Source organism: Corvus moneduloides, chromosome 6, assembly GCF_009650955.1.
Source record: "Corvus moneduloides isolate bCorMon1 chromosome 6, bCorMon1.pri, whole genome shotgun sequence".
In the NCBI taxonomy this organism is placed as follows: Eukaryota; Metazoa; Chordata; class Aves; order Passeriformes; family Corvidae; genus Corvus; species Corvus moneduloides.
Genome location: NC_045481.1, coordinates 26873130 through 26894504, shown reverse-complemented (window position 1 = coordinate 26894504; position 21375 = coordinate 26873130). Strand labels below are relative to the sequence as shown.

Here is a 21375-nt window from a genome sequence, read left to right as displayed (position 1 = left end):
CTAAGTCAGTGACTAAGTTGTGCAGAACTGCACTTCGTTGGAGTACAGCCTCATTTTATCTGCTTTATGTTTGCTGGGATTTGCTCTTGCTATTTGGCATGATGTCAATGCTGTATTTGCAAAACAACACTTACTCAAAGAAAATTAGAGAAAGCAAGTGATCAGAGTTGAAAGGTTTTCTTGGAAGAATTGTTTGTGTTTCTGGATACAGTGATCACTGTTCAGCTGGTCAGATGATTTAAACTGAAGAATTCGACATTAGTCAACAGTTCTATTACAAGACTCCTTGTATAAGCAATGCCTTCTCTAATATGGAGGCCTCTCAGTAAATACAAAAGTAAAGTGAAATTAATTTGTGCTCAGCCCCCAAATCAGGGACCATTTCAGTCTTATTTTCAAGGGCTTAAAATGGTTTGGTTGGCCACTCGACAAATCACATTTGAGTGAGAAAAGTTGTCAAGGTGTTCTTCCTCTTCCACACATTTCTAGAATGAACAATTCTTGTTATCATATGTCCTGAGTCATAATAACAAACATTATTGGAAAGTTACAAAAGTCCTTAAAAAAGAAAATTAAGTTTAGCTCATTTGTTTGTCAGTCCTTTTCCAGAGAAAGGTATCAGGGCAGGCATCTTTTGAAACTCATATAGTACTTAGTTTTTCAGCTGAAGATATTAACATTCATTAGTCTTACTTGTTATTTTTACTGCCTTTATTATCAAGTAAAGAATAGATACAAATTTTAATAAAAAATTCATCAAGAATTTGTGATCTGTTGTTTTAAAATTGACAACACTGAAGTTTGTTATAAACATTTCAAAAATCCTTTCTTATACCCTTTATATATTAACTATTTTAAACTTAAGCAGGCTAAGAGAGATTTTCATATATCCAACACAATTGCATGGTTTTTACTAACACACTCCTGTGTGATTCTTAGTTAAAACTTACTATATATAAAGTGACCAACCACCATTAATGAATATTAAAGAAAATTCAAATTTCTGTATTATATTTTGACATCAAATAAGAAGAAAAAACTAAGAAGTCTAAGAAATCTTTCAAAATATAATAAGTTTCATTTTAATTGATCATTGTAATAGCACACAAGAGGTAACAAAATTAAAAGGCTATTAGTGATCACTGTTCCAAAAATGCACTTTACTTCCATTAACTTACATGATTTCAATGGAAGCACATTTCAAGTACAGCTGTAAATATTTTTAATCTTTGACTTTTTCTTTTACAGGAGCCCCTAAATGTTATTGATCCCAGTTTGATGGATCTAAATGGTCCAAGTGAAGATGCACTAGAATGGGATGAAACTGACATAAGTAATAAGCTGATCAGTATTCACGAAGACTTAAGTGATCCTGATCAGGAGCTCAAGGATGATCTAAACCAGAAACCTGCTTCAGAAGAATGTGGTGATAATGATGTGAATGAAGATGAAAATATCAGTAATCGTGGAATTCCTCTTTATTCTCCCAACATTACTTCCCCTCCAAATCCTCACATCTATCAGGTCTATAGTCTTCATAATATTGAATTATCAGAAAAAAAACATATGCCTTTTTTGAAAAAAACATCCAGACTCTCGGATGTAATGCAGTCTAACATTTTAAACAAAAGTCTTAGTAAAGACTCATCATTTTCATCTACCAAATCCCTGCCAGATCTAATAGGAGGGACCACATTGGCAAAACCATGTAACTACATGTATCAGAGTGGAAACATAAGCAGGCATTCTGAGAGTGAGAGTGGGATAGTGAGTGAATGTGATACAGAAACTACTAATAATTCAGAAATTTTTTTGCTAAATGATATTGAAAGCAGTCAGAGTAATCCTGAAATAGGGCATGTGGAAAGTCAAGTGGATGATGTAATAAAACCAAAACTAAAGCAAGATGAAGAAGATCATACTAGTCTTTCAGACAATTTCCAATTGGCTCCTTCTGCATATTGTGGAAGTGAAAATGATGAGAATTTGGACAGCATTACCATGTCTAACCCTGGTTGTCTAGAAGAATTGCAAGGAAAACATGAAGTGTTTACATTTTATGATTACTCATATCTTCAAGGCTCCAAATTCAAATTACCAGAGATAATCAAACAATCACAGATTGAAAAGACACATACAGAGGGTAGTTTGTTTCATGACTTTTGTTTTGACAAAATACCTGGCAAATCTGAACATAGGTCTGGAGAGTCACAACCAGATGGGTTTATTCATGATCATACCCTGGCAAATATCTGTGGAGAATCAGATCCCAATTCCTGTAAATCCACAGAAACTGTAAGAAAATTACCTGTTACAGAGAATATAAGACAGGTTTCAACTTTATCTCATAGTTCTTCTTTAGAATCTCTGTCTGTAGTAGGTGATTTGTTCAGCTCAGGTATTTTTAAAAGTGGAGATGGTCTTCAGCGAAGCACCTCTTTGGAGAGCTGGCTGACTTCCTACAAAAGCAACGAAGACCTTTTTAGTCATCATGGCTCTGGAGACATAAGCGCAAGCAGTGATTCTGTTGGAGAGCTCAGTAAAAGGACATTAGATCTTTTGAATCGCTTAGAGAATATCCAGAGTCCTTCAGCTCAAAAAATAAAGCGAAGCATCTCTGATATAACACTCCAAAGTAGCTCTCAAAAAATGTCTTTTACTGGACAGATGTCTCTAGATATTGCATCTTCAATCAATGAAGATTCAGCAGCTTCTCTCACTGAACTCAGCAGCAGTGAGGATCTTTCTCTCTGCTCTGAAGACATTGTACTACACAGAAATAAAATACCAGATTCAAATGCATCATTTAGAAAACATCTTAATAGATCTGTAGCTGATGAGAGCGATGTCAATGTCAGCATGATTGTTAATGTCTCCTGCACTTCTGCTTGTACTGATGATGAAGATGACAGTGATTTGCTTTCAAGTTCCACCCTTACCTTAACTGAGGAAGAGCTAGGTATCAAAGATGAAGATGACGACTCCAGTATAGCAACTGATGAGGATATTTATGAAGAATGCAATTTAATTTCAGGACTTGATTATATAAAAAATGAACTCCAAACCTGGATTAGACCAAAATTTTCCTTGACAAGGGAGAAGAGAAAAAGTAACCTCAGTGATGAAATTCAGCGCAGTAAAGAAGTTTGTAATGAGACATCAAAAGCCACAGATACATTAAACATTGAAACACTATTGAATGGTTCAGTACAGAAAATATCAGAAAATAATGGCAATAGTAAGAATATACCACGTGACCGTGAAAAAGGGACAAAGAGTCACCCAATGAAAGACATCTCTCAGGTTGTGAAGGATCAGCTTGTGGATGATATGGAGAATGGCAATGTTGAAAATACTCTTGGCAGTCAAAAGGAAGGTCTTGTTAAAGTAGCAGCAACCCTCAAAACTCATGCATCACTTGATGTCAGAGAAGCTGAAAATGAATGTGGTGTCTGTGAAGCATTTACAGATAGTTCAGATGATTCACATATGGATGGCAAGGAGACTGTTCTGTCCTCAGCTGGATCCAGAAGCTCTCCAAGAGAATGTCAAAGTCATCTTCAGCCTGATCATCACTCTGTTCCTTCCTCTCCTGCAAAAAAGCCTTGCCTTGAATCTTCCTCAGAAATTAATTCTGTAGGTGTACAGGACACAGCTTTACAGCCATCCTTACCTAATTGTCAACAGCATAGAATAAACACTGAAAAAATTCCTGATTGCTGTGCAGCCTTGAAATCCAGTGAAGTAGAATGCAACGCATCAGCCAATGGTCTTGATTTGTGCTGTAACTGTGAATCGGCTGATTTTGATAAAAAAACCATGGAAGATGGCTCAGTACACAATTTTGTGAGGGAGATAATAGACATGGCATCAACAGCTTTGAAAAGTAAGTCACAACCAGAATGTGAGTCATCTGCTCCAGCTTCATTAGCGCAGATCAAGGAAAAAGTGTTAGAACACTCTCACAGACCCATCCAGCTAAGAAAAGGGGACTTCTATTCTTATCTTTCACTTTCTTCTCATGATAGTGACTGTGGAGAGGTAATCAAATACATAGAGGAAAAGAGCAGCACTCCTGTGCCACTGGATTTCACAGATGAGAGAGAAAATATTGAATGCTTCTTTGAAGCCTGTCCTGAGGAAGAACGGGTTGAGCAGCAGCAGCAGTCTATTTCTAATGGTTCTTCTGAAGCACAAGTAGAGCAGCAGCAACCTATTTCTAACCCTATTTCTGAAACATCTGTGGAGTCACTAGGTGAAGTGGCTCCAGAGTCATTAGAAGTTAAAACTTCTTCTGAAGGTAGGGATTTATCTTTCTTATGTGGGGATGGCAATGATATAAATGTTCCAAATACTAACAAACATTGTGCATCAAGCAATTTGAAAAATGCTGATGATAATTTGCTGTTTTCAGATGGAAAAACTGAAAGTTTGGAAAAGAATTCTCCAGAAATTAGCACTAAAGAGAATAGTGCAGGAAAATCACCTGGAACAGCAGAGAAAAAAGGATGTGTTGCTGCTTCTGAAGAGGCTTCAGCTACAGAGTTTCAGATAAAGCTTGGCCATTCACAGAAAAAGGATTTTTTGCATCAGAACAGAAAAACTCTTACTTGTGAAGAAAATCTCCTGAAACTTCATAAGGACAGGCATATAAATATGCACAGATAGAATGTAACCCTCTCCAGGCACATAGATTATTCTAAAAACAGGTATGTACTCTACAAGTTGCACCTTTTTTTTACTTTTTTTTTTTTAAACATTTTTGTACAATGAAAGATGAGTCATCAGCCGGGGCTTCTGTTTCATGATAGTGCTATATCGTTTGTTTTGATTACACTATAATCCCAGTTTACATGCCACTAGTCAACAAATGCAGTGAATACTAATTGCTTTTTGCCCTTTGGCTTTGCACTGACTGGAGCTGCTCCCTTCTGGAACAAGTCTGCTATCTTGCAGAACCTGGGAATTCTTCAAACATAATATATCAGCCTCCTTTCCATCCTCAGCTGAGGGAACCAGAAACCAGCTCTGCTCATTGATGCCTTTCTCTGCAGTCAGCTGGTCTTAGGAGGAATTCAAAAGCATTTGATGAAGCTGAACTTCCAGTTCTACAAGAACTAATTTATTTAACTAGTGAGTTCTACAATATTTCCAGACAAATCATGAAGAATGGCTAAGCAGACTGGAGAATAGAGAGATAATAAGTCATCTCTTGTTGTCAGTTTACCATGCTCTAAATTCAGTAAGCCACTATTAAGAACACAATTCTTACAACACAGTGTTAGGCCAAAAGCTGAGGTTGCCAAAACAACAAATCTTTACAACTTCCTGAAAGTGTATAATGTGAGGGTAATGGAGATGGAAACTGATAGTCAACCAGCAGTACTGCAACCTTTGGTTCTATTTTGTGGTAAGCATTTTGAAACATGAATGAGATGGTGGAACCTAAGGTAAAAAGGTGGTCCTGATCTCTACCAATGTTTGAAAGTGGTTCAAATCTGGACTTTCTGACCTCACATAAATGTCGACCAATAACTGCACATTTAACAACAGATGAGGATCTCCAAAGCAACTTTTGGATCAGCTCCTAGCATGCAGCACTACTCCTTTGAGTCTCACTAGTTTGGTGACCCAAAAGCCAGCACAGCTCTATCAAATGCCACTAGTCTTTGGAAACACTCCTCCAGTAGACCACAGCCAGAATGGCAACTCAAATGCCAATCCAATTCCAAATGCCACTGCTTGCCAGAAGCTGTAGCAAGGGAATTTCAATAAAACACAAGGCTAAGCATGGGACAGGTTTCCCTGAGAAGTTCTTGAATCTCCACCTGTGGAGATTTTCAAAATTCAAGTGGATGTGGCCCTGAATATTCTTTTCTACCTTTGAAAACAGCCTTCCTTTGAACAGGAGGTTGCACCAGTTGATGTTCAAGTTTCCTTCCAACCTAAGTTATGCTATGATTCCATGATGTTGCCAGGAGAAAAGGCTGTTATTCATCACTGCCCACGGAAACCATTAGTACTCTCCTGTTGCAAACCATGTAGCTGTAGCAGAGGATCTCATCCGATTTATAAAAAATACATTTCTTTGCTGCTCTTAGAGATCTAACTTCCTCATTTTTGATTTTGGTGTGTTATATTACTATGCTTTGGGCTTTTCATTTATTGGTTGTTTACCCAGCATTCACATTCATGTATATATATATCTAGCAAAGCCTTTAGGTTATGACAACAATAGCTTGCCGCTATCTCAACACATCTCTGACTAATGAATTATCTTGGAACCATCATAGCAAAGAGGATATTTCTGGAATGGCTTTGAAATAGGCTATCATGACCTGCTGATTACCAATTAGGTTAATACTTGGACACATCCAAACAACTGGAGAAGTAATGGAAATCAACTATGAATTACAAAAGTCATAGATGATACTATGTATTCTAGAATTAAATTCAATGGATTAGGTGTATATAAAAGCCTCTATCTGGAAATTGAGATGATGACAAAAGTCTGAGGTTGTTAACTGAAAATGATGTAAACATAAGCTTTCCAAGTTACTGTTTTATTAGTTTTCTTATTTTTTCACTCATTTTTATAATATTATTTTGAGGAAAAATGCTTGCTGTAGTGAGTGTGATTTTATCCTTGTTCTCGTTCTTTCACTGATGAAGATAATGACATGTCTTTTCAATTTATCAATACTTTTCCTCTGAGGATCTCAAAATACTGCATAAACTTACCTCACTCTTCAGAACTTCATAGTTACTTGCATGATAGCCAAATGGTTTTATTTATAAGACTGGATATAAAAAATATGCAGTTTGTGTGAGGACTAAGATTGGACATGCAGAATAGATTTAATAATAAATGTCCCACAATGCAATAAAATATAATGCAGAATCTGTATACAACAACTTAATAGGGTTATGTTATAGCTTCCACTTTTGCCCAGGGGTTAACATATTATTTTAAGAGAACAAAGCCCTTCACACTACATTCCCACCTTTTCTACACAGGAAGATACACTGGTTCTTAACTTGTACATATAGCATTACTTCCTTGGGAACTATGTACTGTATCATTCCCAGTAGTAAAGTTCTAGAATACATATAGTTTATCTCTGACACACCAAAAATAAAAATATGAGCTGCTAGGTTTGGTTTCACTAAAGTCTGAGCTCCCTTCCCCCATTCACAAGCTTGATGCTTTAACTTCATCTCTCATGCTATGGGGAATGAATTACAGAAGCAATCTATCCTAATTTGTTAACTTATTCAAATAACAGTTATTATACTTAACTATGCTAAAGATTATCTTTTTGGTGGCAGATTGTTTATTTTTTGATGAGGCTAATTACTGATTTTCCAAAGGTAATTTACATTTATTACTAATACATCTTTTAAAATGTGACAGATAAATGTTGTTCCCATAAGTGTATTATGAAAAAAGTTACTATTTAAAAACACATTATTTAATTTGAAAGATAAATGGCAAACACCATTATTTTTCCTGAAGCACCTGTGCTGTAAGCTCATTTAAATGTGTAATTCCATGTGTAGCTGCAATACTTAGAAAGAAAAAAATCTATAGTATATGTGTACCTTAAATGTATAATGAGAATTCAAAGCTGAAAAAGGCATGGTTTCAAATGTAGGTTGATTTTGTACTGTTTTAGTATTTACTTTGGCTGTACAGGAGAATAAAACTAATAGTGAATAAATATTTTTGTCAAATATTGCAATCCCGTTGTTTAACAGTGTGCTACAAAAAAAAAAAAAAACAAACCATTGTGGGAAAATTATAACAATTCTATGGGCAGGCTCAAAAATATCTCTGACAGCGCTGACTAGTCTTTCACATGAGCCAACATGGAGTTCTCCAACAGAGGTGCTCATAAAACTATGCTGATTTTATTTCTCAGTTAGGGGTCACCTTGAAAGATCTATCTGCACATGAGATCATGTGATCTTCTGCTGTCACTGTGACCCATGACTCACCAACTGGGATGGGAACTTTCAGTTACAAATTCAATATGCATAGAAATCAATACATTCAGGACATTTATGTGTTTTATCCAAAGTCTTTTCCAGAGGATGCCTTAGAATTCTGGGTGTAATCTGTTAGTTCTTACAACTAAATCCAAAAAGCTATTTCCTTACTTCTGTAATTTAAATTTAGGTTTTAACTTAATTTAAGGGAAAAATAATTTACTTGCACTTAAGAAAACTAAATTGATTTTATCTGACAGTGCTGCAATATTAGATAGAATATTCTGCCACTTATTATCACCAGGAGAAACCCAGCACTGATGCTCAAAGAGCCTGACTGTTATTTCCTGCTCAGCAATAGATTTTTTGTATGACTTTTTCCTTCCTTGTCTCAGTTTTTTTAGCAACAAGATAATGAGAATAATGATCAATGGGACCTATGAAGAATAGCTTATTTACTTAAAAGTATTTTGAGATCCACAGATAAAAGATGGTGCATAAATGCAAAGGACTGTTAGCTATTTATTTACTACAGAAAAAAAAAAAAAACAAGTTTACATAATAGTTATTATATATTAATTTACTTTTAGAGACTGGAACTACAATAATAATCTAAATGTTTGCTTACTTTTGTTTTTCCCTAGAGATTTTTATAGGGAAGTAAATAATATAAAGTTTCTTTATAGAGTTTAAAACAGTCTGACTTTTTAGCTCCTTACAATACCCGATTTTAAAAAAGCTAAATTAAGAGAGAATCATGTATTGAAATCTATGAATTACATAATTTTTGAAAAACTTGACATAATCCATCAGTGAGACTTTTCTTGCTCATGCCAGAACTGTAGAAAGCTTTTGATACAATCTTCCCCTTTATTCAGATCAGTTCTTCATTAATATCTAAACAGATGGTTGAGCTTTTCACTATTTTCAAGTAAGTGTATTTCTTGTATAAATGGGGAGGAATGTGGTCAGTTACAGCAAAGAAGATCAAAGGAGATGGTAACTGGATAGATCCAGATATTCCTGCTTAACTTGGAAGGCACATAATGCATGTCTGGAGTACCTCCTAGGAAATGCCTATGAGATGTACTTTGCACTAATCTTTGAGCTGTATTCTGACAGTTATTTTTTCATAATTCTCATCATAAGCCAATGCTCTTTGTTGAATAGCTTAACTCTAAACTCTGAGCTGGATAATTCTGTAGTATGCAAATTCAACTCATTGCTGGTACTAGAAATGTCTAAATAGCTATTTACAATTTAAAAATGCAATGATGACACTGACAATTCTATTCACGGACCACTTCTGTGACAATCTTTTCCTCCTCTCCATTGAAGTCCCATTATATATGTTTGCACAAATATTCAAATAATTGTTGGATAGATCTTTTTGTTGCTTGACTTTTGAAAATTTCTATGTTTTCATTGGTTGGTGCACTTCTGAGTGTGCTGAAGGTAAGTTTGCAGGTAAGGATGAAGACAAGATCCAGGGAAAAGGTCTGATGTGATGAATACCCTTGTTTCTTTAGAAAAACAGTCTTTAGGAAAATCAGTGACTTTTCTACATCAGTTCATTTTTCTACACTAACTTGTACCTCAGGCTATTAATAGTCATTGTTTGCTTACTGTATGCTTCTGCATTAAAGGCTCTGGCATGTGACCATTAATGGCTATCTATTATTGTTCTGGAAGACCTATGTTTGGAAAATAAAACTTCATTTTCTGTAACCTACTATTACTTTTTTGTTTCCTTTTAGAAACTTGGCTGCAATTCAGGTGCAGGTTCATCCTGTAAACCCTGGGATGACCTCCAATTCCATTGTATCACTGCCTTTCATTAGACTGACTCCCAAGACAAATTTTTTTTCCAAATGTGGTTTGTCCATGTTGGCTTTGTGGTCAGGCTGCATATGCTATTCCTATTTCAGTGATCATTTTTATTGTAGCAAGGCCATTTGCTTTCATATGGATTCCACTCCCAAGCTACCTCTAATGACCTTCCCTTCCTAAATTGGATGCTCCTGTGCTACTTATCACTGGTTCTGTTCGTTAAAGTTCTATAGAATTCACGATCAGCCTGGTTCATCTTTTCAGAATTGTACCTGTCAGTACTCTTCTATTTTATGTAACAAATTTAATATTTATCTGTATAATGCATAAGTTTATTGAAACTATTTTGCTTTTAAAGTGACTATTTTGTTGGATTGCAGCAAAAAGAAGTCATTGGTCCTCCTGATTCAATACATCTAAAAATTAAGCAATTAAAATAAATGGCATTTTATTTATTGAATTTAAAAATTTAATCTATGCAACACTTCAAGAAACAACTACATAGTGTTGTATATTAGAAACTGTTGACATTCTACTGAATTAAGTATTGCATTTTGGGTTTTTATGCTTCTTGAGGTGGTAATGAGAAAAAAAGTTTTTAAAAAATGTGTGCCTTGCTGTATTTCTTATACCATTTATTAAAAAGCTGCTTTCACAGTAAAATTATGTTGGTTTGAAAGGAGGAAATAGCAAGGTTAAGATGTGTGAATAATTTCTGTATATATGTATAACCAACTGCAAACATTGATGTATAATGACAGTATAAAATGCTTTCATGTTTGTGATGTCCAGTGATGTGGAAATTATAAGCCTTAAAATCATTAGATTGCATGGTAATTAGAATTGGCATAATAAACATAGTTTACTGGGGAAAAAATAAAGCAGAATTGGTGATCTGTTTTACCTGCGTTCCAAGCACAGAATGCTTTATCAAAATTCAGAAGAATATGGTTTTCTTTGCAAATATTTCCTAGAGATACATGAATTCTTAACTGGTAAAGATATGTATTAACTAACTCAGAGGTAAAGAACTTTGTCATTAAAGATTCTGCAGGTATTTTGGGCCAAACCAAGAGACACAAATATTTAGTATCTTATATAGTATTTTATAGGAATATTTTCATTGTTTATCAGTAACAGTTTGTTGTCCAATTCTTAAAATTTCATTCATTTACATAATTATATTGAATCAGCTCTCCCTATCTAGACACTCTAGCAGTTGGCTGTTTTGGTGACTTAGATTGTACATTTGAAGTGTTTTTATATTGTACTAAAACTATTTTGAGTGGCCAAAAAATGCCAGCCAGCCAGCTTTATAAGCTTAACTCTGAAAACATGGCATTCTTCTCCTAAAAACACTATTGGGAAGAATGTCAGGGAATTTAAAAGACAAGAAATGCCCTCTGATGCCACCTTTAATCATTATTTTTCCAAGTATAAAAATGTTTTTACAAAAAGCTTCAACACTCCTCCTTTAAAAAATGTACATCAGTTTGACAAGCTTAGAGGAACTACACTGACCAGGAGATATATTCATAGAACACTGAAGTAACAGGTATTTAAAAACAATCTCATGTTTTCCAAATTATTAACAGCTTCCTATTACTGCAAGAGGCAAATTATTTGTCTCTCAATTTAAATTTCCACAGTGTAGCCTTAGGCAGGTGTGTAGGGCAGCAGTAGCAATTCTAAAAGAATAAATAAGAAGAAGTATTTACTGTGTGAAACTTTTGAATCTGAGAGATTTCTGCACTTACATGTCTTCTATCATGTGCAAGTCTAACAGGTTAACCTATAATTACCTAAAATGTATAACAATATAGCTAAAGACCACTTTATTATATTTGAAATATTTTTAAGATATATATTTATAAAATAATTCAAAATATAACTCCTAATTTTAGTAGAATTTTTGCAGTGACAATTATGTTCATTTATGAGTTATCTCAACCATGATTTTTAAATGATCTTGACAGAGGAATGAGTTTAAAATTATTCTTCTTTTCTCCCTATCTTTTTCTGGTTTATGCCGTATTTTTTTAAACTTACTTTGACTATAGTCATACCTTACACTGTGACAACAGGCAAACTCATAAGTCAGAGGCTTTTCAGATCTGTCATCTCACCCAGCAGAACTCCATCAATTACTTGTACCATTCTATTAGGCCATTTGCCACAAATTCACTTTTTTCCTGGGGGAAAACAGTATTACTTGTCAAATCAATAAACCCCATATTCATCATACAATATCCGGAATATTATATGGTCACAACTCAAATTTCTGTTGTTCCTTTCCAAGAGACTGGAACATTTTAATTTCACCAGTAATCCCAGATCTATATTATTTGGTCTCATGAGATAAAGTCATCATTTTTATGACTGTGACACAAGACCCATCATTATCAAATACTCCGTTTTTGGCTAGAAGATTTACCCTTTTAAAATTTTTATTCTCAGAATTGACTTTGTTGTCAATAAAAATTGATTTCTAAAGTAAAATGCTGATGTATATATTCCACAGGACTGTTTCCTGTCTTAGCATAAGTCATGCTTATGACCATATTGTACTGGCACTTCTTGCAATTTCCTAAAGGAAAATATTGGTATGGTGTAAAACTAATGTTGATATTCCAAGAGTACCTCCAAGATCAGGCCATGCAGAGAGTCCTGTACAGAACTCATAATCTGCTGGTGAAATTCTTTTGTGGTGCAGAAGAATGCTGCAGGCTTTCTGCAGAATTTACTCCCTACTAAAGTTCCATAGGCTGCTTTTTATTCCACACACTCCCTGGCTCATGCTTGAACAACATCTGCAATGTGTGAGGAGACCATTTGACAGCAATGGCCCTGACACATGGATCTCCTTTTCCTGCCTACTTCACATTCCTCCCACAGAGAGCCAGAGCTCTCCAGCTCTAAGCAAAGGCAGTGCACACTAACACTAGGGCTAAAACACATGCCTGGGACTACAGTATAAAATGGTTTTTGCAATCATATTCATTTTAAATATAGATGGCCTTCTAAGCCTTGTTCCCTGTCTTTCTCACATAATGGTTTGCATTTTTCCCAAGACAAGTAAAAGATTTTTAGTGGAACACTGCCTCTCTACCACAGTACTGGTAAGAAAGCCAGGTGGTATCTCCATGTTCTTACAGTTGTTTGTGCTGTTCATTGTATACATATGTACACATCAGCATACAAACACAAGAAAATATACTGAAATTGTTCCTGTTTGGTTTGCAATAAACTCAAATAAAGAGTTACTCATTTAGACAACATCTCGACCTTCCTCCTTGGTAACAGGATGCACAGATTACATAGCCTTCCACACCACATATTTTAGCGTTTCGTTCCAATTCCCCTGTGTTGAGGAAAACAACATATTTTGAATATCATGTATCTGGTAAGAGGGCTACTTTTGGTTTTTTTGTCTTTTCTTTTTTGGCCGGAAAACATCAGGAACAATCTTGTAAATTTTCTTCTGCTGTTGTGCACAGAAAAGGGGTTACTAATGTTTAGGCCAGACTGTACTAATACTTGGCTCAGGAGGATTAACAGGGATGTCAAGTTCTTAGCCAAGCCAATCTCCTTCACTGACAAATTTTTACAAACTTATTCCTAATAATAGCATCACTTTGAGAGGGATTTTGGCCAACAAATAACATCTGATCTATTGCCTTCAGTGCTGTATATCTGATTTTTCAGTTGCCCTGTCTTTTATGCCTTTTCTACCATCCTGAAAAGCTTACATTTTTCATATGACTACTGTTTGCTCAGTAAATACATGTTCATCCCTGATATTAGAAATGCCTTAAAGGACTATGCCATAAGTGAACTTGGCATTACTTAAGTCTATGTACTGGAGGAATTATAAGTGCTCCAGTGCTTTAAAAATGGAATTTCCTTTGCAATAGCAAGTAGTATTACTTTATTTCTGGTGAGTGGAGAAATAAGCTAAGTTAAAACTGAAGTTAGAATTGTATAAATCAGTAATTTTAGAGTACAAATATTACTGTGATATCATAGGTATTGTCAAACTAATTATTAAAATTTACAAGAAATACAGAATTATATCATAATTAAAATTAAATTAAATATGGTATGAAAAGAACAGTTAGATAAGTAAATGTTTTTACCTCTGCCTGATGTTGAGCCCATGTCTCTGTCACATTCTGGAAGTGGAAGGGAAAATAATCTTTAAAACACATGGAATATTTTTAAGATTTTTCTCTTTCTTGCAATTAGTGTAAGGATGTTTTGAATGCAGCAAGGATCTAGTTGTAGCATTTTCCAAACATTAGGAGAGTGACAGGGAAAGGAAAACATGTTTGACAAGATTTCAAGAAATAGTGGAAAAACACAAACTATTCTTGATGCACTTCATTTACAGAATGAAAAAATCAGACTTTGGAAGAACTGCTAGACAACATCAACTATATATTCCAAATCTTTTTTTTTTTCATGGGGAGATAAGTGCTACTGAAAATAACATGCCCTTAGGCAAGGTGGTATGTCAATTTCTCATACAGGCTATGGTGCATACATACCTGAATTTCTGCTCTGTAGCTCTTGAATAAAAAACCTGAATCTAGAATTCACTTTAGAGGGCATGGGTTTGGTTGTTTCTTCATAAGGAAGAGGACCAAATTTGAGCTGAGAAACATCTGCCTCTAACAAGCTTGAAAAAGAAATTGTAGCAAGCAGATCTTAAATAATACACAATGGCAGACAAAAAATTATAAGTGGAAAAGAAAACAAAAAAGCAATTATTCCATGAATCCTAGTAGTCCCTGCCAGTGGTTTAATCAAGAATACTCTGACTAGCATTATTGTAGTTCTATTAACTGATCATTATTTATCCTGACACACTGATGTTAGACAAATCTGTGCCTCTCTACAGGTTTTGCTTTACTTACCTCAAAGTAGGGCTATTCAAAGTATTGAAAAGATTATGGAAATGTCTTTTCAATGGTTGAAATGGTCTCATGAATCAAAAAAACAACCTGATGTCATAGTTCTGTTGGGTTGCTATCTGTGCCAGCTTAGCTGATCAGTGCAGCTTTTGGCCATATTTTGTGGAGGCAAAGCCTTTAAAAAGCTTTTCATGCACATAGAGCTCAATTTTCCACTGTTAATATGACTACTAAAGAAAGCTTCCTCTGTAAGGAGTTTGCCTTAAATGGGCACACAAATGTTTCTCAAACCTGCTGCTGCTCATTTTATATATTTCTGCATCTTATCCCCCGGTCTTCCAAGCTGCACAGTTCTCCACTCATACCTTTTCTTCTTGCACAACTCAAGAGCTAAATGAAGGGTTTGCAAAGTATGTTTGTAAGGACAATTTACAGGTAATGCTTTAAAAGGTGGCCAAGTGGCACCAGAGCCATAGCAGCTTGGAGAGAAGAGTAAGTGGCTGACAGGAGGAATTCTAAGTGCTTTGGTGCTTTAAAAATGGAATTCCCTTTGCAATAGCAAGTAGTATTATTTTATTTCTGGTGAGTGGGGGAATAAGCTAAGTTAAAAGTGAAGTTAGAATTGTATAACTCAGTAATTTTAGAGTACAAATATTACTGGAGATACATGATGCTGAAGCTGTGCCAACTAGGCTGGAGGGAGGATTCAGATCAGGAAACGTCATGCTGGCTGATAAAAGAAAAAGAAAAGAGAAGCAGAGGAGGAGGTGGAGCCTCAAGGATGGTTGATGGGAACTAGCTTTGGTTAAAATATTTGTAGAATGATAGGAGCATACACTGTTTTGAAACAGATTTATCTTTATTGCTAGACTTGTTATTGGAAAGTGTAAAGTGATACTATTCATGAATACTCATTTTTCTGAATCTGCTGTTCAGTTATGCCAAGCATATCAATCAGGTGTACCATTGTCAGTTAATTAACATTTGATTGCATTAAACACAGGGTGTTAAAGAGGAGGTTTCTTCTTGGAGGGGGAGGGGTATCTGTGTGATTTCTTTGGAGGGGGAGGGATGTGTTCTTAGTAATTATTGTCAGCTGTGAGAAAAGTCAAACTGTAATTTGTTAGTACATATTTCCATGCCACTCACCACTCTTTATGGCCACAGTAAGATGGGAAGACAAAGGCAGCAAGTATATCAGCACCTTAGTCCTCAGCCATACCATATAGTGCATCCAGAAATAGAAATATTTCCTGTGTAGAAGTAGAATATGTGAGAAAGGCAAGGCAAAGCAGGGCAGGGAAAGGTGAGGCAAGGTGAGGCAAGGAAACGCAAGGAAAGGAAAGGGAAATGGGAGAAGAATGGAGGGAGAGGGAGAAGGAAATTTGATTTATGCCTATAGTATAGAACTATTTGATAGCATTTTGTAACATAATAGACATGATAGCATTCAAAATAATGAATGGTTTGGTTAACACAAATCTGTCTTTCTTCTTTTCCTAGCCCCACAATAAAAAGTCACTTGTGGAAATGGACAGGTAGTGAATTCAGACATGATGGAAGGAGATACTATATTCCTTCACATGATAGATAATTAATCTGTGGAATTTCATTTTTTTCAAGAAATTATTGAGTCAAGTAGTTTAGTGGGATTGTAAAGTAGTGTAAATACAGAATAGGGAGATGCGCCAAAAGAAGAGGTTAGTCCAAATGAATGACAATGGAGAGCAAACTTCATTCTCCATGATGAAATCTGTTGTCTGCTGAAAGGACAGGAGAAATTTCCCAAACTCAATGAAAAAATTACTAAAGCAAGATGGAAGATTTCTATCTTTCTCTGAGGCAATCCAAAATGAGACAATGACAGGCTCAAGACGCATACAAAATGTATGGAAAAATGTCTGGATATCTTTTCCTTACTTGTCATTCCACTGTTGAAAATGAAGATGTGTTGTCAGAACCAAATTATTTCAATTATTTGACAAGCCATTGTGTTGTAGCATAAAAAAAATCACAATTATGATTTTGTGGATAATTATAACCAGCTTTTCATATGTTGCATTTAACATATACATGTTTAGCCAGAAGGAGTTGACTGTGATAAATTATAGGTCAATAAACAAAACACTCATATTTCAGGCCAATTGGATAACAATATTTCAGAAGAATAGACCTTCCTTAATCATATACATTGATGGAGGAATGCTCATGAGCACATCAGTACAACTCAATTCTTTCCATGGGGACTGACATCTTAAACTGCTCTACACAATGAATCACCTTGTCAAACAAAGTGCGAAATGGAAAACTGTTTTCAAACTGATCTGATATAATGACATTTGCAACAACATGTCTTAGGTGATAAACCGATAATAATAATTATATTTGTCTTAGACTTTCATGGTACTTTGAAAGTTTTATGCAATAATATGCACTTGGGTTTTTTTTTTCATTCAAGACAATTCTGTACAAGGACTTTTATTTCATGAGTCTTTAAAAGAAGCCCAGAGAGAAACTATGTTTTGCATGTGACTGGAATTCTTAATTTTTAAATTTTCCTGGGAAAAACCTATATAGTTTCAACTGCAAGCGAACTTGTATATCCTCACACAAAGATTCTGGTGGCTCTTTTAGGATATGATATACACTAAAATTATTTTGTTATGGTTTTTCAATGGTGATCAGTAGTACTTATCTTTACTGATCCTTACTATGACAGTAAACACACTAATGAAATATATCTTGAAGTATGTCTTAAGCTTTGTAAAATTAAAGTGATGATTGAAATTAAAATAATGATTAAAGTTCATGTTAATCTTAGAAATCTACATTCTAATAATTATTTTTTATTGTATACTCATGAAGTTTATGCAAGGACAAAAAAAATTCCTGGAACATACTTCCTGTTACTCTTGCCACTACCAGAACAATGCTCTTGGTTTGCCCTGTCTCACCTTCTGCAACTGGCATCTGTGAACAGAGGCTGAGATTTCATCAAAACAGATCTACAGCTGAACCCTGGCTTCTGTGAACAGGAGCTGAGATTTCATCCAGCTCTTCTAAAAAGAAGTTTGACGTGACATTTTTAGAGGCATTAGAACTGCAGTTATTTAGTATCTGCAACAAACACATAGAGATCTGGTGCTGTGGAAAAATGGGCCTCTGGGGGAAAGCTTGACTTTCAGCACTGAATATGTGTGTTGTGCTGGAAAACAAAGGCTTAAGAATGCGAGAGAAACTTCCCAGACACTCTGGTGAATGGCAGCTGACAGTCTTTAATAAGAAAGAATGAAATCACAGATCAATTCCTTGGAAAGCAGAATTTGATAAGTGATATATATGAGCCAGCACATGGAGTAGATTGATTTGGTGTGGCTTCTGCACAATGAAGGAAAAGATTTCTTAAGGTAGGTGTGGGCTACTGACAGAACTATTGCAGTGTCTACAGTTATATACTTGAATCTAAAACTCCCCAGTAAATATATCATTACAATATTATTTGCTGAAACATCAGTATGGATAAAAATGTCTTTATCTTATGCTTCATTACCAGTGAGACAATACACCGAAATGTTAAAATGAACATCTCATTTGAATAATTTCCCCCAGTCCTTCTTTTGTGCCTATATTGTTATTTTTGTCTTGCACTAAAGGTAACAATACAGTAGTTTTTGGGAGAATATCTGTTTGTTATTAAAAGGTCAAAACAAACAAGCCCCCAACACTTCCTCTGTACTCCTTGTCTCAAATAAACACATTATATGTTTCCCATCAGCCAAATTTTAAAAAGAAGCAAAACTACATAGTATAAAGTTCTTCCATTTATGGCCATCCACTTGTAAAAGTAGGTCTGAAGTCCTTAAGTGTAATTTCATTGTGACAATCTTAGTGAACAGAAGCCAAGCTCTTCCTACACAAGGATCCATAAATAGTGGTTCTGAAAAGGGAGCTCTTGCTGTTTCATCTACTAGTAATGTCTGCACCATAAAGCAGGCTACAGACGCTCATGGTTTGCTTTGCATATCAGGAAATTAGGTTCTCAACACAGAGAACATAGTTAGAATGAAAGGGGGAAAAGATCTTTGAGTATTTCTTCCTCTGCAGTGTTGGAAAATGGAAGCTGGATAGCGAGGTCTTGTATTCGCTAGGGCAAAGCAGTGTATAAATAAACAAATAAGCGGTGATACAAGATACAATAGGGGAAACTGGATGAGACTAGTTGCTTAAAAAAGGCAGTATTGTTATGATGTAAACCAATGCCACAGTGGTCCCATAAATAGTCAGTCTTTATGCTAGATAATTTTCCGTTACAGAGGTGAAAACCAGAAGCAGCTAATATGAACTCATAAAAGTGCTAATGAAGTGGGATGAATCTGCCTAAGGAATCAGATGGCCAGGACCTGTTTGAAGTGTGGCAAATGACAGAAAGAAGTATTGCAGCGCCTTTGCTTAGTATAAATCTTTGAACACCTTTGCATACTGTCTGCTTAAAAAAGGCATAGTGATTTCCTTGTGCTATAGCAGTTCCATCCAGACTATACTTCATCACCTGCCAATACTTTTGGCTAAGTAGCATTCTAGCACTTTAAATATGGTAAGCTTGCTATGGTGTTGCATATTACTTGCTATTTTTCATTATCTCATTCTAGACATAGAAATCTCTTTCACGGTTTGGTTAGAAATAGAAGGTTTAAAACTTAATTTATTTCATAATTAAATCTTTACTTTCTACTGTAGTAAATATTTTGGAAAAAGGAAATATAAATGCCTGTGTTCTAAAGAAATTTATCAATTAAATAATACATTAACTAGCTATATATTTTAATTTGCATTGTAATTTGTGATCATTGCTGCCAACACTAGATTTTGCAGAATTTAGGTCTTTTTCACAATTCAAGTTGCTGAATTCACAGTGCAATAACAAATGCAAAATTGCCTTTTAGTACTGGCTAATGACAGAGACCAAGTTTATTTGTAACATACCATGTATATTAGAATAAAAACATGAAAAAAATAAACAATTACAGGAAAAGATCTTTAAATAGATCTTACACATAATTCTCCTAGATTAGATGATAGACTAGTACCTGGATTTCAATTCCTGGCCACTTGTGCAAGACTAAGCTTTTAATATTTCTTAAGACAAAAATGAAATTTTTATTGCAGTATTAACTTGTTTTACAATCTATGAGGAGTTAAGAGTATTTATATAAGACATTACTGAAAGGCTCAGTGTTTATTAGTGTAAAAACAGAAGCTTTAACATTTTTATATGTTTAATACTCTGTGTATTTCTAGTGCTTGTATATGAACTCTGGGCAGCTGAATAATTTAGTAATCCCAAAAAGTGCACTTTTCCTGTCCCAACCATTTGCTCTCACCATGGCTAGACAAGCCCATACTTTTGCAGAGAACAAAAAACTCTTATTCCCCTCCCTTTTGAAAGGTACAGAAAGCTGACCATAAATACACGGAAGAAAGTGTAAAGAAAAGTGTGTCTCAGAAAGGGGACTAGTGTGGGGGCTCCACAGCAATAGTAGAAGAGATACAGTCTTTGCTTACACTGGAGCAACCTTGAATTTTCTTAAAATCAGTCCAGTAAGGCCAATATCCAAGTTCTAAGGAGGCCCAGAGGAAAAGGTTTGCCAGGCTATAATCTTTGTGGAAAAGTTCTTCCTTGACCTTTTTTGCCACTGTATGTCTACGACAGCACAGGGAGGTCAAAAGTGCACTAGTTGTTAGCACCAAAGATGAAGCTTAACCAGACACTGAGAGCAATGATTGTCAAACGGCTCCATTTGCAAGACAAGAAGTGTATCCTTGGCAGAGCAAGGGGGATGAAAGAGATTATTTTCTAGGGGTCACATTTGTTCTTCTTTTTTTGACCTCTCTCAAGTTCGCAAAAGAAGCAGTGAGAGTTTTCTATAGCAAAGAGGTGCAACAAAGAGAATGGGACTGTGCTTTCCTCATCTCTTCTCTGCTAGTCTTCCAGCCTCAGTTATGCCTTTCTTTCTTTTTGTTTCATAAGAGTCAGTGAAAGCATAATAATTGAATACCTATAATTACATTTTGAAGCCCTTCTTAGAACCTGGATCTGAATTTGGGGTGGAGTTTGGAGTTCTTGTTTGCTTCTTTTACTACCTTCCCAGTTTCTTTCTTTAGTACCAGTATGGCAGCCACACCTAGGAGCCTTACCCATGGATCTGTGAGATTCTGGAAAGGAACAAGCTGTTTCTGTTTTTCATTCTGAGCTGCCCTCTGTTTTTTTATTGACTATCGCTTGAAATGAACTAACCCGATTTACTTTCTGTTTCCCATAAACAATTTCATTCTGGGCACTGGAACATTGCAGGGAACTGGAGGGTTGCAAAGCCATGCATATTCATGCCTTAGTTGGCAGGGCCCACTCCACAAGGGTACAAATATGAAATGTTGCATTTCGTTGCATTGAAGAGAGACCCTTAATAGGTGCTCAGAGTTCTGAAGACACTGCTGTGATACTAGAGCAATTTGTAGATGTACCTTAGCTGAGTTTAAACAACTTTGATTCCTCTTAGAAGCAGGCAAAACCTATCCAAAAGCTATTCTAGTTCTAGAATGTTAAGGTCTTGAACTTGAAATAATAAGTAAAGTTTTGACCGAA

The 21375-nt window shown here is 35.4% G+C and overlaps 1 protein-coding gene and 1 long non-coding RNA gene across 10 annotated transcripts in view; one reads left to right on the top strand and one right to left on the bottom strand.

The window, feature by feature from the left end:
* Nucleotides 1-14406, top strand: part of AKAP6 (A-kinase anchoring protein 6) — a 274206-nt gene extending 259800 nt beyond the window's left edge. For 2 of the 4 annotated variants that reach the window (XM_032113047.1, XM_032113044.1), the window contains exon 13: nt 1249-10700. In XM_032113047.1, the coding sequence (XP_031968938.1) occupies nt 1249-4668 (3420 nt within the window). In that variant the 3' untranslated portion in view covers nt 4669-10700. Of the gene's footprint in view, nt 1-1248 lie in introns of all 4 variants that reach the window. The other 2 variants (XM_032113046.1, XM_032113048.1) reach the window with 2 other exon arrangements.
* The window catches only part of LOC116445892, a 95383-nt gene that overhangs the window by 35558 nt on the left and 38450 nt on the right, over nt 1-21375 (bottom strand). The gene's annotated exons all lie outside the window — the stretch shown is intronic.